This window comes from Euphorbia lathyris, chromosome 9 (assembly GCF_963576675.1).
Source record: "Euphorbia lathyris chromosome 9, ddEupLath1.1, whole genome shotgun sequence".
Classification (NCBI taxonomy): Eukaryota; Viridiplantae; Streptophyta; class Magnoliopsida; order Malpighiales; family Euphorbiaceae; genus Euphorbia; species Euphorbia lathyris.
Window position 1 is genome coordinate 38,187,178 of NC_088918.1, and position 18,357 is coordinate 38,205,534.

General features: G+C 33.8%; 1 protein-coding gene across 4 annotated transcripts; it reads left to right on the plus strand.

Annotated features, from left to right (window-relative positions):
* Positions 1–209: 209 nt before the first annotated feature.
* Positions 210–15,639, plus strand: LOC136205764 (origin of replication complex subunit 3). 4 transcript variants are annotated; one of them, XM_065996524.1, is made up of 18 exons: positions 211–586; positions 1,130–1,348; positions 1,638–1,812; positions 2,267–2,436; positions 2,533–2,663; positions 4,548–4,821; positions 4,942–5,019; positions 5,448–5,524; positions 6,353–6,443; positions 7,010–7,182; positions 7,705–7,774; positions 9,006–9,091; positions 10,461–10,550; positions 11,734–11,809; positions 12,417–12,544; positions 14,782–14,958; positions 15,274–15,397; positions 15,554–15,639. In XM_065996524.1, the coding sequence occupies exons 1-17, from the start codon at positions 521–523 to the stop codon at positions 15,377–15,379; spliced, it is 2,187 nt and encodes a 728-aa protein (XP_065852596.1). In that variant the 5' UTR covers positions 211–520; the 3' UTR covers positions 15,380–15,397; positions 15,554–15,639. The 4 variants fall into 4 exon arrangements, with proteins under 4 accessions (XP_065852597.1, XP_065852596.1, XP_065852595.1 ...); XM_065996523.1 differs by having other exon boundaries at positions 15,570–15,639; XM_065996525.1 differs by having other exon boundaries at positions 210–586; positions 6,395–6,443; positions 15,274–15,639.
* Positions 15,640–18,357: the final 2,718 nt, after the last annotated feature.

An 18,357-nucleotide genomic window follows, 5' to 3' on the forward strand; every position in this document is an offset into this window, starting at 1 on the left:
TCGTCTCTGATCTTGGATGATTTGGTGGGGTCAGTTTTACCAGGCTGATCCGGGCTAAGAGACTTTGTTTGTTTTTCTTTCCTTTCCTACAAAAAAAAAAAAAAAAAAAAAAACATATAATTAATTATGCACATGATTAAATTTGACCCCTCTACCATTATAAATGAGTTTATATCCTCATTTATAACAAACCAAAATTATGATTTTTATGCATCTATTATTACAATGAAAGATATTTTTGATTTGGGGCAACTGAAGTTACTTACAGCATAATTGCTCTTAGCACCTTCTCTGCTTTCAACACTCTTTCTTCGGAATTTTATTGAACGGACTTCAGACCGATCAGTCTCTGCAACGAAAAAATTTGGGGTATAGGGACCTGACGTTTGTGACTCAATTCCCTTCTCCTGCTACCCGTCAACCCTTACTAACCACCCTCCCCTTACTAACCCTCTTAAACCCCTCATCCAATCAACCTCTAAGGTTGCTGGAAATTCCATCTCTCATTCGCTCTCCGAAAATGGCGCCATCTCCGCCTGACTCGCCAACTACTTCATCCCAGGAGGTCATCGAGAACAACCTCCAGGCATGCCTTTATATGGGTCATTGCTTTTTTTTCTGCTAGTTTGTGAAAGCCATAAGCACGAAATGTAGAAGAAAATATATACTCTCAGTTTATGTAAATGTTTTCAGTCTTCATAATTTTCTTCTTTTCTGTTTTGGTTTTACCTGCCGGCGGATTTAGTCTCTTTTGATAACTGGAAAACTTAGGACCAAATATGAATTTAAATAATTAAAATTCTGTTATGCATTTCTTTGTTTTACTTCTAATTTTTGTTTTGTGGACTCAAAATTGAAACATATGATTGAACATACTTCATTGTATAAATGCTTAATCAGTAATCATTCTGTTGTTTTGATTTGATTTTTGATATTGTATTACCTTCCATGTTAAACAAAAAAAAAAAAAAGAAATTTATGAAAAAGTTACTAGTATGAGCACGATTGTTTTCAAATCTTGGCTATCCAGAAACATGAATTTTGTTTTCTTTGCTGAAGGGATATGGATATAATTCTTCCTGGCTAAACGAACTACTAATTCAGTTGATTTTGGTTTCTTTACCCGCAGCCCTTTTTCGTTCTACACAGAGGGATATGTAAGAAATCTGACAAAAATCCAAACAGAACAGTAAAAACCAGGAGGCGAATTGATTTATCTCCCTCACTACCTAAGATTGGTGAAAACCCGGAGCTGGAGAAGCCAGGAGAGGGTGATGATCAACAATGTGACATCAGGCGGTTGGAAGCTTTTGAAGCTATTTGGTCAAAAATTGAGTCCACAATTAAAGTATGTGCCCTGATCATTTCTTTCATTACACTGTTCTTACTCATCTTACGAAAGATTTTAAATATTATAAGGGCATCAAAATAGCAGGGTTCATAACTGGTTGATGATATGTCGACCATGCAAATACAATGCTTCATTTAAGTGCTATTATTTTAATGGTTTGCCATGCAGTTGAGAGTTGGGATCAAAGACAAACGAATTCAGTTTCTCTGTATTCTATATTCTTAGCAACCTATTTAACGACTATGATATTTTCATGAAGAATGGATAATTGTAATCCTATATGCAGGATGTTTTGAGGAACCTTAATACTACCATATTCAATGAGATACATCAGTGGGTTTGTGAGTCTTTCAAGACCATTTCGTCGGTTGGAGCACCATTATTTACTGAAGCAACTCATGATTTTCCTGTCATAAAAGATGCTACGTCTAAAAAGCTGTTCACAGGGTTGGTTCTGACCAGTGAGTTCTCCAATTCATCATTTCGCTATGAGGTGTATTCAGATTAGAGAAACTAGAATTGCTTTTACTTTTAGTTGGATTGCATGCACTCCAATTTGAAAATAAGTTAGTTGGGAAAACTTTATGCCACTTACTTGTGATGTTCAACGGGAAATTAACATAAGTATCATATGCTAGGCATTCTATTATTTGATAATTGTTCTATTGACATTCATAATTCCAATGTTCAAGACACATCTTGTGAATATCTACTGGCCCTGGCTTCACAATTTTGTTAAAGTTTGGATGCATATGACATGTGTGAATGATTAGGAATTAGAAAAGTTGTTTTGAGAAACTAAAAATTTAACATTTACGAATTAGATTTGTATTGCTCCTAAATTTTGAAAAACAGAGAAAACATGAGCACATTCATTTTAGTAGTAAGGGCTTATTAATTGATGATGATTGACAGAGAATATGGAGTTTGTTGATGATCTATTGACATTCCAAGAGCTAGGCTTACATTTGAAATCTCAAGGATGCCATGTGGCTAACCTCTCTTCACTTGACTTCTCGGTGAAAAATGGTATTGGTGGTTGTCTAAGGAGTTTATTGAGGCAACTTTTGATGGTTACTCTGGATGTAAGGATCTATTGAAGTTTTTTGTATACAAATTAACAGCTTCTTACTGAAGTTTTATGTAATTGATACTCATTTGTAGTGCATCATTTTATGCAGGCACCTGATATATCCATCTTGGCAACCTGGTACAGAGAACAAGGAAAGTTTAGTAGCCCAATTGTCATAATCATAGATGATTTGGAGAGGTGTTGTGGGACTGTCATGTCTGATTTCATTTTTATGTTGAGGTACTTTCATGAACCTTGCTAATGCTATCATTTTCCCTTGCTTGACCTCATGTTCTTTCTACATTGCTTTGGTATGGTTACTATTTATCTCTCTTTGCACCCAATAGTGCATGGTTTCTTTCAACCCTTGTTGGCCTTGATGGAGCCATGAACATTGTTGCTGGGGCTGGATAATCCTTTTATCCATTAGACTGATGTTGCTAAATTAAAATTATGACTTATATTTTGAATATCTCCATTTCTTTATGTGATTTGATGCTTTGCATGTGCAGAACTTAATATTTTAATGCAGAGAATTGTGTATATTATACATAACATATTTCTATATGCATGGATGTACTTTGAAAAATTCCACTTTTGCTTATTTGACCATGGATCATAGTTGTTAAATCGAGATTCGACTCGTGACTCGAAATCTCATTTCACGAATCAGGACTCGTGAATCGAATCGAATCGTAAGATTCGGATCAAATTCAAAATGCTATAAAAAATAAAATATTAATCATATTTAACTTTAAATATTAGTCCAAAAATGCAATTTTAATATCTAAATAGAAATTATATCAAGTTATAAAAGAAAGTAGAGACAGACAGAACATGGAAAATAGAAAGAATAAAGAGTAGAAGAAGATAATAATAAATAAATAGAAAAGAAGAGGGAAGGTTTTGGAATTTGTAGAGTGAAGAGTCATCTAATTGAAACTATTTGTGTTTCATAACTTGTGTACGTTTTTTTGTTTTGTTTTTGTAAAGTCAATAGTCATCTTCTTCTGCTGTACATTTTTTAGTTGTTAAAAATTGATTTTTTTTTAAATGGTGGCCTGAATTGACCGACTCGGGTGACTCGGTGACTCGATGAATCGGCCGAATCGGTAGTGACTCGGCCGATTCATGAAGCTTCCGAGTCGTACGACTCGGAAGCTTCATGAATCGAATCAAATCGTACGATTCTAACAACTATGCCATGGATACTATTTGAGGTTCTGGTGAACTGTTAATGGAATGACTTAAGGACCATTTGTCTGTAGAATATGGTAAAGTTACTATAAGGTATGCTTAAAGCTTCATGTTGGAATTGTTGTGAAGTTATGTCTGCATCAACTGCTACTGAGATTTCTCATGGAATCTATTTGAATATGTTTTTAAGAAATGCTCAGCGGGCTTAAAATATTTATTGGTGTCCGAATTTACCTTTTTGTAGAGAAGTAATGAATGTCTTCGATCTGATACCAATCCCTTGATTTTGAGTTTCTGGAACATTCAAGTAGACAAGACAAAACAAAGCACAACTATCTCATATGAACACATTTGAATGGGTGGTTACCTGTAGCTTGTCAAGAATATCACTGATATATCTGCTGCTATAATGAGCGTGTGTCTGTATATTGTTCTTTTCTAATTGAGGTATAAATATATATCAAAATTTGTGGGTGCAAACTGTTTCTATATTTATGTAATTAAAATGTAAACCATACAGTTATATGAAGTTCAGTTCCTAATAAGGCAAATCATTGGCTACCTAACTCAAAGGAAGTGGGGAGGCACATTGTTGTCTGCCTATTTCCACTGCAATATATAGAGAACTTATTGGTTAGGTTTTTGTATCTTAGGTTGTTTCTTAACTATACTATCTTTTTAGAGCCCTATTGTTTATACTATCTTAATTGGTGATGAGGATGTAGTAGTGGTTAGGAATTTAATTCATTCTTTTTCCAGTCCTGTGATTCTGAGACCTCTTTGAAACTATAAATCACATCCTAATTTGTTGTTTGTGTCTGTTTGCTCATATTGCGAATGTCTGTACCAGTGGTACATTTTTGTTAAGATTCCTTATAGTTCACATAATTTTGGATCTTAACTTGTTTTTGTCCCTCCCCCCCACAGTGAATGGGTATTAAAAATCCCAGTGATTTTAATAATGGGAGTTGCAACTACACTTGATGCCCTGAGAAATGTACTTCCTTCGAATACTCTACATCACCTTTGCCCTTGTAAATTCATTTTGGGAACCCCGTCTGAGAGAATGGATGCAATTGTTGAGGCTGTTCTTGTGAAGCATTGTTCTGGGTTCAGTGTAAGTCACAAGGTGGCTGTTTTTATGAGAAATTACTTTGTAAGCCAGGATGGAACCATAACATCGTTCATAAGAGCTTTAAAGGTTAGCAATTTATCTTCTGTGGATCTGACAAATGTTATTGATGCGCTTTATGGCACTGTCACTTTTCTCTCCGGAAAGTGATAAAAATCTGATGGACTTATGTTTAAAACTACTTTTCAGATAGCATGTGCTCAACATTTTTCCATGGGGCCCCTCAGCTTCGTACTCTTACCGTTTCTTCATGAAAAGGACAGTCAGGTTATATTTCCATCTGTTTTTTCAATTCTGAGTATGTGTGATTTCTAGTGGTAAAAAATTACTTGAGAAGGTTTTTAAATGGTGATCAAAACACATTATTTAATGGTGATCAAAACACATTTTATGAGGTAATAAACCTTCATTGGATGCTACTTTCGAACATTTTTGGGATTCATCATTTTGATTGTTTTATATCACTATCTTATAACAGAGTGGATGTGGTTTTGCAAAATGATATACCATGGTCACAGTTATCAATACAATGACATTCTTTATGATTTGTCTACGATGTCTTGATCAACTAAGTTATGGAGTGCATTATTGCCTCTAACATCTTGATCAGCTTGCCCTCTTCCTTCTTAGCATGCATAGTATTTTCCATAGATGACTTGACTTCCCTTTTGTTTTCCTTTTGTTTTCAACTGAAGGTGGTAGATGGTAAAAAGTATGGACTGTCACAAGATATGATGCTTGAGCAGGCTTTTCAACTCCCATCTTTTACAAGGTACTTTAAAAGTATCATTTTTGTGTTTCAGTAATCAACCCTGTAATAATGTAAGCATGTTATGGGTCTTGTATGTTTTCTAGGTATGGTCTGTCTAGGTAGTATCCTTAATGTGTATATATATGTGTATTCTCCTTGAATGAAATATATTCCTATAGTTTTAGTCTATATGATGGTTTGTAACACGGTATGAGAGCCTAGTTTGGCTTCATTTTCTGCCTTTGTGTGCAGAGTTTCTGGATTTGTATTTTTGAGCTGTTTTCTTGAGCATTATTGTCTGCCTTGTGAGCAGACTGTTTGGACATAGGGTTCCAAGTCTCAGTTCATCTCACCGGATTGTTGTCATTCCTCTTGCATGTTGCTTCAAATGAGTTTTGCTTGTTCTTTTCCAAAGAAGCTTGATGTTCCGCTATCGTCTCTCCTGTCCGATTTGTTCATCTAGGTTGCGTCCCACTGATTATGTTTTATATTCCAAATTATCTTGAGTTTCTTTTTAAGTTGTATTGTCTTTAAGACTATGTATTCTGTATCTGTAGCAAGCTGAGCATGATTAAAATCCATGCTCCAGCTTGAGGAGAGCTTAATAATGTAAGCATGGTATGGGTCTTGTATGTCTTATAGGTATGAGTCTGTCTAGGTATGGGTCTGTTTAGGTAGTATCCTTAATGTGTATATATGTGTGTATTCTCTTTGAATGAAATATATTCCTATAGTTTTAGTATATATGGTATCCCATTTGTTTCCAGTGTATTCACATGGTTTGTAACAAACCCAAAGTTTTCAATGTGGAAGTTGATTGCTGAATTAGAATGCGAAATCTTTTTCCAGAAATAAAGAACCTGAGGAGGTTAATAAGACATTTTTCCATAGGCTATCAGAAATGAAGAAACTGCAGCTACAGTGGAGCAGTGTAGTTATGGTGAGTTTCGAGTAAACATTAAGTGTTAAATATTGACACGTGTATTTTAGGAGGATGTGCAAGAATTAGGAAATTAATTGGTTTAATACTTTAACTAGAAGACTTTGTTACCCTTATTTTAATTGTATCACTCGTTAATGAATCACTTATATAAAGATAACTTAAATAAGGTATATTTGGTAAAAATCAATTTTTTTTTTTTGGTAAACAAAGAAGGCTCAAGGCCGGTAAAAATCAATTAATGTTTGCATTGATTAAATCAAAATGTCATGTATTATGAAATAAAAAAATTTCTCTAGAAACCCGTTTATTTTGAAATGGAGGGAGCATGTTTTTTTTTTTCCTGAATTTATTTGTAAGGTGGTTATCTGTTTTCTAACAACACTAATTCTCATGTATGGCATTGGAATTTGTTATTTCAATTGAACAAGTAATGTTTCTTTGACAGTTGATACCAAGTTATAATAGATGTGTTCAAAATGTCAATTATCTTGATAGATAGTGTTAGTTGCTACTATCATGTACTCGCTAAATTTACAATTGGATAATCCTTCTCATTTCCATAGTGCCTATATGAAGCTGGGAAGTGTGATAAAATACAACTGTTAGACTTGTTCTGCGAGGCCCTTGATCCAGAGTCAGACAAGCTAAGGGTATCTCAAAGGAACCAAGATACCTTTAAAAAGCATTATAATACTCGGAATGGTGGTATTGTCTGTCGAGCAATTCGCAATGTGAAGTAAGTAAACAATTTTAGAATCCTCTCTTTGTGTGAATTTAAAGCGCTGAAGGATTCCTGAAGGTGTCCACAAAATTTGTATTAAGAACTGTTGTTTTAGATTATTCCCATAAGAGGGGGTGGACCAGCTGTAGCTGTGTTAAAAAAATTACTTCAGAAAGTTTTTAATGGTGATCAAAACACATTTTTTTTTTCCCATTTGATGGTTTATTACCTCATGCTGCTATTTGATTTGATAACCTATATCTGCCTTGGGTTTGTGAGACTTAGTTTTCTTGAACATCACGTTAGTATGTTGGATTTTCCCTCCATTCCTATCCTAAAATCTGCAGGTCTTTCTTGCATTTGTTTCAAAAAGAAGCTTGGTGGGAAGGAGGGGATTTGGGGGTGGTGGGGGAGGTGTCACTGATGTAGAAGTATTAAATGCAATGGGATTCTTCTATGAATCTAAATAGTGCTCTATTAGTGTTCTGAAAATGCTTCTTCTATTAAGCTAGAATACTAAAGTTTACATCTGATCAGGGATCTTTCAGCAGTGAAGCTATATAAGTTGCTTAAAGATTGGGAAAAACATCTGGTGGATATTCCTGAGGTATGACACTTGTTTGAAGATATTTGAATGTTAGTCTTATGGGTGATGAATTTTATTATTTTTTCAATAAATTCAGTTATGTATTGCTTGTATTACATGCAAAAATGTTTTTCCCTTCTTTCTATCAACCACTTTGCCCCTATGGTTAAAAAATAAATAAGTTATTCTCTGACTTCCATGTTTTATCAAGCATCACAATGATGAAGTTTGAATGCTTAGTAAGTCTTTTAAAAGAATACATAAAATTGAAGTGTTTGCTCCTTTCGTGCTTATTTTTTTGAAAGCTCCTTTCGTGCTTATTGGATACTAACAAATTTGCATTAGGGCCTTCTTTTCAGTTATTGAGCATATGAAGTTTGACTTTTGTAAATAGGGTACAGGTTTTAAGGCTCTGTCATGGTTGATAAGTGTGTAAAGTGTCATGTATATATTGTCAGAGATTTATATAGAAACTCTTCTCGGGCCTTAACTATAAGCTTAAGCTTTTAGTTAAGTCGGTTCCTTGACATGGTATCAGAGGGTTCGAGTCTTGGCAACCCCATTTGTTAATTAAATTTCAACACATGGTAAGATGGGCCTGTGTAAGCTTAATCTTTTAGTTCAATTGGTTCATTGACATATATTTGTCTCGTATAGTTTTCGTTTTCTGTATATGGTTATTATAATCTTTGCACCAAACAAATTGCACAATTGTTAGAATGACACTGCTCGGTGTGTAAATTAAAAAAACTGCAGTGCTGATTAGTGAGAAAATTCATTTGTCTTATCCATTAATCTCCATATACCTTCATTGGGCTATTACTTTTCTTGATATGTTAAAAAACCAAACCTTCCAGTAAGAAGACAATACTTTGATAATGAACTTTCTGCGCCATTTTGATGGATGGATGTTGCAATTGAGGCCATTCATTCCTATGCATTGTGCAGATAAAAAATATATATTTAGTTTTGTTTTCCTTCTCATCTTCTAGAAATCACATACCTTTTCTAATTCTATAACTCATGCTCAGTAGATCTATCTAACATGTTTCATGTCAATTATTTGCCCCTGATGTTTTCCCATCACTCTGTAGTTCTTTATGTCTTGGTAAAACACTCTGCACTTCTGATGTTTTTGTGGTATCTTGAAAGTTTATTGTTCTCTGATTAGATTGATTAGTTATGCTTCACGTGTCTTTTGATGTAAGTTCAATTATATATCGATTCATCTGCAATTTGTTAGTTTGTATAGATCCATGACAAAGTGAAGGAGTTGCTATCATTGTTGAACTTTGAGGATGACAGGAGTTTGAAACAAGATTTGAATGATATATCCAAGTAATTTTCTGTTGCTGACTTGCTGTTTTATTTTGCTTTAATATATCTGGAAAATATCCTTCCTTCGTGTCAGATGTGTTTAAATGCATTTAATATAAATATATCATAAGATTTATTTATATGATTTTCCTTCTCTATGTCCATGTCTAGGTTAAATTACTTACATGGTGTACAACCTTTATCCAATATCACATTTTGGTATACAACCTTCAATTTGTCATACTAATATACACCACTTTATGGGTGACCTCCCACTAAAGTGTACAGCCAGAAAAAAATGACCTGTCAAATCCTGGTCAACTTACCATATCACCAATTTTTAACGGATCCCTTAAGAAAAATGGGACACACCTATCTTCTTCAACCTTGTATCTCCATCATTATTTTCTCTCTCCTTCATTTTTTTAAGCATCTCCTCTCTCTCTTACTCTCCCTTTCTCTCTCTAACTCTTTTTCTCCTCTCCAAAGAGAGAGAAATGGAGCGTTAGAGGGAGTGAGGAGATGCTTAAAGAAATGAACGAGAGAGAAAAATAATGATGGAGATATAAGGTTGAAGAATATGATGAGTCCCACTTTTCTTAAGGGATGGGTTAAAATTGGTGATGCGTCAGGTTGACCGGTCATTTTTCCAGGCTGTGTACTACAGTGGGAGGTCACTCATAAAGTGGTGTCTATTGGTGTGATAAATTAAAGGTTGTACACCAAAGTGTGACATGGGGTAAAGGTGGTACAACATGTATGTAATTTACCCTCGATATCTAAGTTGACATTTGCCATGTTTGCTTGATGATAAGTTATCAATGTGATGATCTTGGACAATTGTGTAAAATTAGGCAGCCTTTATTCTTTTCTCAGAATGGATGCAGGAAATCCATACTTTCAAAGGTTAACACCAGGAAATGGTATAATATGTTTTCTTGTCTAGCAGTAATATGGGCTGTAAGCGACTTTTGTTATATTTTACTGACAACATGCTTGTATATTAGTAGAGCATTGTAGTTAGGATGCCAGAATCATGTTCTTGCATAATGGTGCTTTAAATGGAGTCAAGTTTGAAGTTCAGTAGGTATAAATTCATGTTGGGAAGTGTGCTCGATATCATTGAGAATCTTGTTGGATGTCTGTTTAGATCCATCCCTTTCTTTCTTTGGCGTTTTCATTATATTGTCTTTAATATCACCTCTATGATGGCAATTCATAAGCTAAAATATCTTCAATCAGAAAATTAAGTTACTTTTGAGTTGATCAAACTGGTGCTGGTTTCCATTTTGTTTGCTTATGATTCTTGTTATATTATATGTGTTTGTGTGCATAAAGTTCATTGAAGGATATGAAATAACTGGTTGTGGTGGCTTCATACAAACAACAGGAGACGGCCATCTCGTAGCCATTTGAATTTTGAAAAGGATTCCAAAGCCGTAAATGAGAAAGCTGCAAGACTCGCTGAATATATGGTTAGGTAGGAATGCTCGTTCTAGATTCACTTATTCTTTCTTCTTTGGCTAACATTTTCTTAACTTTTTTTCTTTTTTTGTTTTAATGTGGAGTGCAACTTCTTAACATAAATAGTTGAATATATGTCCTTCAAGTTTCTGTCCATGGTAGATAATAAGCTCAGTAAGAGCCATTTTATCAATTTGTTAGGGTTTTGCACTGAATCTCTCAAATGATCAACTTTTTTAGGACATATCAGAAAGTTGTTTAGTTATTATTTATCATATTTGTTTACTCCCTGACATCATCATAAATTCTTGAATGCTAAAGATGATCATTGATATTTCAAGCATCAAGTAATGAAGTGAAGGAATAAATTGAATCTCTTGTAAAGTGTGTGAGGTGAAATATGGAAGATTTGGACAACTGAGTTTCAGTTTTGCTGTATGCTGAGCCTGAATATTAGACTTGAAAACTGAAATAATAAAACTATATTGTGGCTATATATATGGTTATAGTTATAGATTCCCCTATTCCAGGATAGCATGTGCATGTTTATACTTTATAACCATACATATTATGTTTTTCTTTTTAGTAAAGAGAGTTGAGTTATACTTTTTGTTAGTTCCATATGCATGAAATTGAATTGGAAGTGTAACTAGCCATTTCTTGATGTTTCAAGCCACTCAATTTTCTTTATTTGCTGTCGGACCATATTAGTTAATTTAGTTTGGTTGTGATTTGACTTGTTCAGCGGGGATTGGAAAGCCAAATTTGTTTTGCTAGTTGTTTCTTTCACAATTAAACTTTTATTTTCATAATTCCAGTGAAGAGAGAAACTAGTGAAGTTTTAAATATGTTGACATATCTATTACATTATCTAAACATCAGAAAAGGAAACAAAAGATGTAGAGACCTATTCCTATATTATGTATTTTGGAAAACTAAAATCTGGATCTTAGTCGAGATATTTGGTCTAATATGAGTCAGTGAAACATGTTAGTGCGAATTTGATGGATTGTGCTTTCCTCATAAATCACATGATATGATATGAATGATTCAATCTTGCATTTGCTTTTCTCACTTGTACATGTAGTTTTTTGTTTTTAGGTTTTTTTAGAGAACTTTTACTTGCATATAGTTTGAGAAAATTTAATTTCATCAACTTTTGGATGATTTCCTGGATATCTGACCCTCTCGTGGAACAGAAACTTTTTGCAGCCCATTGAGTGCATAGCTTTCCATGAAATTGTCTGCTTTAAAAACGTTGACAAGCTTCAGTCGGTGAGTATTTGAAGGTTTTTTTTCCCCCATTTTTTAAAGCATGTAGTTGGCAATTGGGATAACTTTTCCAGTTTCTGTAAGAAAATACATTTCATGTGCTGCAGGATACTGTAGTTAGAGATCACAGTTTAGAATCCACTAGAATAGCTTTGTTTAATTTATTAAGTAGACCAATTTGCCAAAGTAATCTAATGTTTTATGTCTAATTTACTTTTGACTTTTTCATCTTTAACATTTATATTAACTTTATCAATGTGGTTGAAATTATACACAGAGATATTTATCACATATTCAAGAAGAATATTACTATGATAGGATATATTTTCAAAGGCAAGCAAAATAATTTAGAACTGGTGATGTCTAAGATATATATAAAAAAAGTTTTTTTCATTCACTTCATTAGAAATTGATAGTAATGCAAAAGAATTAGATAAAGATGGAAAAGAAAATTAAACGAATTGAAGAAAACTAGTGATTTGGGCAAATGTTTCAGTAAGGTATTGTTTACTTCATGCTGCTATAATTGATTTTTCTTCTAATGTGAAAACATTGAAATTGCTAAATTGCCATTTTTTCTTTTCATTTATTGCTTCAAAACATGTGTCAGGCTTTAATTGGAGATCCAAGAAGAAGGATTCAACTTGATCTTTTGGAATTCCACAGTATCATGCAGTGCAGTTGCTGCTGCATGAGTGGTAGTACCCTGTTGCCATCCATGCATGATTCTTCAATTATGTAAGTGCTTAAGCACTTTCTCATATTTTAACGTTCTTGTCTGATTAATTAAATGGAGCTGAGTTATCCCTGGTATGATGGCTGGCTGGCTGGCTATTCATGGTCTTTACTTTTGCTGAATTTTCCCTTTCCATATATCGAACTGTTTCCATAATTTTGAATCAATCCAAAGGATCCTTGGAGACCTAAAGTTCCTTGATTATCAAATGGCAGTGCTTTAGACTTTCGGTTTGTTTGGTGTAGATAGAGGTTAGAGAAAAAGGGTTGAGGGTCTATAGGTGGAAATTGCTTGTGGGCCGAGGGAGGGGACACATGGCTGAGGGATCAGCTGGAATTAGGTATGCTGTGGGATTGATGAGGGAATGAGAAAAATGTGTTATGAGTTAGTTATGTTGCATGGAAACAGAAACAGACACAATAAGAAATGAAATGAACACGAGAATAGAATAGGAAGCAAAAACGTGGGGATTTAAAGTTATAAGGTATGAATTTACAATTTTCTTTTTATATATAAAATGAAAAATTACATAGAAGTCCCATAAGAAGTAAAGAGAAAAGGTTTCTGCATCTTGACAGCTAGAGTACTTACCTGGAGCATAACTTTGCTAACCTTGTTGTATCTAACAACGAGAATAAAGATGAAATTAAGGAATTTCAGCCCTTGATAGAGTCAGTTTCCCATTACAAAAGAAAGGGTAGAAGGGGTTGGAACTAACATATGTGACAAACCAGTGGAATCGGAATCATTCACAAACCAGTGGAATTGGAATCATTCGACCATTCCTAAATACAACGGCTTGGAAAAGAGATTTGAAGGGTGTGTAATCACAGACAACCTCCAACCAATCTAGACTGAATCATTCCAAGCATATCAAATTGAAGTTGTTGCATAGGGAGCTGCAATCGCCCTAAATATGTGTTGGAATTTTCTTCCTATAATGGAATTTGGGGATTCTTTGGGATGGTTTCACATATATGAGCAATTTTCATCAGCCAATGGACAATGGAGAAGGACTTGGGTGGCTGCATGCCATAAGACAAAAGAGACTCAACTCTGGTATTATAGGCTAGAACAAGAGGACTTTGGAGGATGACGAAGATGAACCCAGTGACATTCCTCAATTCGAGCTTTTGGACAAGCTCTAGTTCAAGGGGGAATAAGTTTACGGATACTAGGGGTTGGATCTTATTTTGAAAGTTTTGTTATTTAATATTGTATTGTTTAGGAGTTCTATTATTTAGGGATTTTCATTATTCAGGAGTTTTATTGTTTAGGAATCTTATTATTTAGGAGTTTTTCTAAATAGGAATCTCATATATTTAGAATCTGTCTATTTAAAGGGGAGAATCATATTAAATAAAATTAATGAAGTATTTTCCAGCCAAAAAGAGAATTAAAGGAAGTTGGTGATCTCTTACAAATCACCATTGATCTTCAAGGATATGCGACTCGAAGAACAGGAAAATTAAGGGTTTTCTTGTGAAAAGACGTGTGATGAGATCCTATTCACTGGCCCATATCAGTAAGACGCTTCTGAAAACTTGTTTATTTTATGAACGAGTTTTCAATTCTTTAAAATTACAGAAATTTCCGAAAGAAAATGTTTCCTATAACTCTCGAATTTCAATTTTCAGAAATGTTTTCGATGCATGGAAACACTTCGATGCCAATGTTTCTGTGCATCATAGGTTAGTTATATAGGCCCTCATTAGCTCACCCCTCAGCCACATGTCCCCTCCTTTGGCCTTCTAGAGTACACATTCCAGATTTTATGCTCATGAGATAATTTCACAACTATAAGAACTATGTTTTTATTTTTCCATTAGAAGGGGCTCTTACATGTTCTGCAGTACCACCTCTGAGTACTTAGTGAAACTGCTGAACAAGCTTTTAGAATAATAATAAAAAAAAATGGCGGCCCGGTCGCACTACGCGTCCCCGCTGAGCGAGGGTCCGGGGAGGGGTCCCACCACAACGGTGTACTGGGGGCAAGCCTTCCCCTGCCAATTTATTTGGCAAGAGGCCGCTCCTAAGACTCGAACCCGTGACCTCTTGGTCACACGACAACAACGTTTACCGTTGCGCCAAGGCTCACCCTCTAAGCTTTTAGAATAATAATAATAAAAAAAAAATTATGTGTCCGAAAATGCACACTACATAGTTTGGCTTTAAAAAGATTCTCCACATAGGTTAACAATCAATTTGTGTTAGCTTTTATTTACATTTCTTTTTTCAGGTACACATTAGCTCAGGAGCATGGAGATCTTATTAATGTCCATGACTGGTATCAATCATTCAAATCTCTGATTCTTTGCTCTAGTAATAAAGGGAAACGTCGTACAAAGCATTCTCCAGCACCAAAGAAGAGAAAATTTTCGACAGAGCCCGCAAAGCCAAGTGAAGCATTGATTCAGTATCCTCTTTGATTTAGCATGTCACCCTCTAAAGTTCACTTTTGTGCACTGCATTTTTTTATCCTGATTATCAAACATATGATCACCTTTTCTGTTTGCACTTTGGACCTTTCGTATAGAAAGATGTAAAAGAAAGTGAAAACAGACTTCATTTTCAATTTTCAAAACAATCCATCTTTTTAGGACCTTCAATGTTCAACATCTTGTGTCATTGATGTTGCTGTTGAAGGAACATAGCTGCGCTTCCCACCCACATTATTCTCGCAAATGATGTAATATTCTGCATGAAGTTTCTTTTAACTTGTTTTTCACAGAGCAAGGTTTTGTAGGGCAGTGATGGAGCTACAGTTTACGGGGCTTCTTCGCATGCCTGGCAAAAGACGTACTGATTATGTGCAGAGAGTTGCCTTTGGATTGTAGCATTGGTTTATCACTGAGGTACATCATCTTCCTTCTTGTGTTCGGTGTACTTATTTGATTTTCAATTAATTAAATTGCAGTACAAAACATCAACAATTCTGAGTTAATGTAATCCAATGTTTCCACCTGTTTTCCTTCTTCAATTTCACCTTTTCTAATTCTTTTCTGAAAAAGAATACTATATATGTAGAAAATGGAGGAGAATTTGAGAAGGGAAAGGAACATGTTACATGGAGAGGATTTTAGTGTTTTGCCTTTGAGTTTTATTTTGTTTGTATTTCTTAGCAAGTTGTAAGTATTTGAATAGTAAAATCTAAGGGGGTGTTTGGTGGGTGAAAATAAGGCATGGAATGGCCTTTCCTAATGTTTTTGGTTAACTAAAATATAATAGGAAGTGGAAATCACATTACCCTCTAGGTAGGAATCACATTATTTTTTCTCTCCCGTGATTTTTTGTTATCTATTTCTACACTTTTTTCATTATCTTTCTTCAAAACTTTCAACGGAAAAAATTTACAAAATTAATTTTCCTATATATATTATATACAATGTTTTTCATACATACTGTAACAATACTTAATACAATGTATAACATACATACTGTAACAATCTTAAAATCATTTCAAATCTTTAATATTTATAATACAGTTATCATTACTGTTATTATTATTATTATTATTATTATTATTATTATTATTATTATTATTATTATTATAGCTTAGCTTAATACATTTGTTGCTACATGTACTTATTATAGCTTAATACATTTGTTGCTACATGTAATTGTTGGTCTAAAACTTCAAAAGCTCCCTAAATTTTTAAAAGTTTAAAATGACTTCTATTCTTATCCAATTGCGTTCAATAATTCTCTATTATTGTCAATTGCTTTAATAACTCTCTATTTTTGTCCAGCTACATCCAATAGCCTCATAATCTTGTCTAATTACATTCAATAACCTTAAAACTTCATTTTCCCCGTAAACTTTCAAAAGTTTCTAATTATTTGTCTATTTGACATTTTCTTTTGATACGTGACGACCACTTTGACACGTGACGGAGCGTGTCTTCCATTTTCTACACCTAACCAATTCTATTGAGAAATAAGAGGTTATTGGATGCGATTGGATAATAGGAGGTTATTTAAAACTTTTAAAAGTTCAGGGGCCAGTTGAAGTTTTGGACCAAGTATAGGGGTAACAGATGTATTATGCCTATTATTATTATAATTACTCATGTATTGTTTTCGATTTCGGACATTTAGAGAGCCAAACAGTTTCAAAAGATTCTGATTCTGATTTCATATTAAACCAAACACAATAAATAAATTGTGTTTCCGATTCCATCACATTCCTATTCTATTTTCGGTTCTGATTCTGTAATTTGAACCAAACACCCCTTAAGTGCATGTGTGATTGTTGCTAGTTAATCGATAATTGATCTTTACTAAAGTTACAATTATTTATTGTAAAATGATTAACATGATTTTATTTTAAATTTATGTATAAATAAATTGGAGAAATTAAAAATGGAATAAAAATATTAAGATGCTAATTTATTTTTAAGAAAAGTATGATTGCAAAAACCAATTAAAGTTGATTTGAGTAGTTAGAGTGAATCATTTAAATTAGTGATGGTGAGTTCAAATTTTAGCGTATGATGTAGACTTCGATTGAGCTAATATGATATGATCCCACGGCGGTTTCACCTGGTGATCAAATGAATTTAGACGCGAATCTAAGCCTTACGATGATTTTAATCTCTATCATAGGATTTTCCTACCCTTTTACCATCTTTTTAGTTATGAAAAATTGAGTAAACGGGCTGAACCTCACATCTACTAATCTCACAACTATTGTAGGTGAATCAAGATTTTCTCAGCTAATATATATATATATATATATATATATATATTAATAAAAATACTATATTGCATTCCATTAAATCACAAAATACAAATACAGCACAATAAAACTTCCAATCCATACAGGTTACAGCTAGTATAAGATCCATAAAGGGAAGAAAATAGACTACAAAGAGAAAAAAAAAACTACAAAAAGCAATAAAAACCATAAAAGGTGCAAATATAACAAAATAGAAATTATATACTCATCGTAAGTCGAATCTCGTTGAAAAACAACTGTAATCCATTCTTCATCATTTAGCCTCTTCCGGACATTTGGATCAGAGTCCTTTCTTTTTTTACAACCACACAGATCTATAGATCCGTGGACAAGATGAATCTTTTCCGCTCTTGCTAAGACCGAAAAAAGAATAAACGATAAAAGTATAGCTAACAGGTGTAGATCTGACGGAAAAGAGATTTGAGAAAGTATATAGATTTCAAACTAAGAAGAAAACATAAAATTGAAGCTAAAAAAACAAAGACTAAAACATAAATGGGAGGAGAAAGAAGGAAGACAAGCTTCATCCTTCCTCCTCTAAGGGACCTGAACAAAAAGGAAGAACCAAGATGGTGGTGGCGGAAAGTTTGAGAAGAAGAGCAAAGGAGAAGAAGAAAGTGTAGAGGGAAGGAGGAGCCTCTTTTCTCAGCTACTATGACTCTAGCATTTTGGAATCCTAGTTGTCTCGTACTCCATATTAACTACAATGCGTAGTCATATTAGTCATGATGCAATAAATCAAGTCAAATAACAACAAACTGTTTTTTTTGTTTTTTAATGTTCAAAATCTATAATAAATCATTATAATCTAGTTCCGTTAACATTTTTTCCTCAATAGGCAATATGGTCAAACTGTTCAATTTTTCTTGTGGCATGGTGGATTGAAAATAATTCTTTGTTAACTCCAGCTTGAAGAAACCTTTTTCGGCAGTTAATATAATTTTTGATGTACTCCAACATTTCAATGGGTTTGGTTAAGTAACTATTGCACACTAGTCGTCGCTAATATAACCTGAGAGTGAGAAAGAGTGACGGATGTTATTCATTTGCTTTAATTTATTTCAATTTAAAACATAG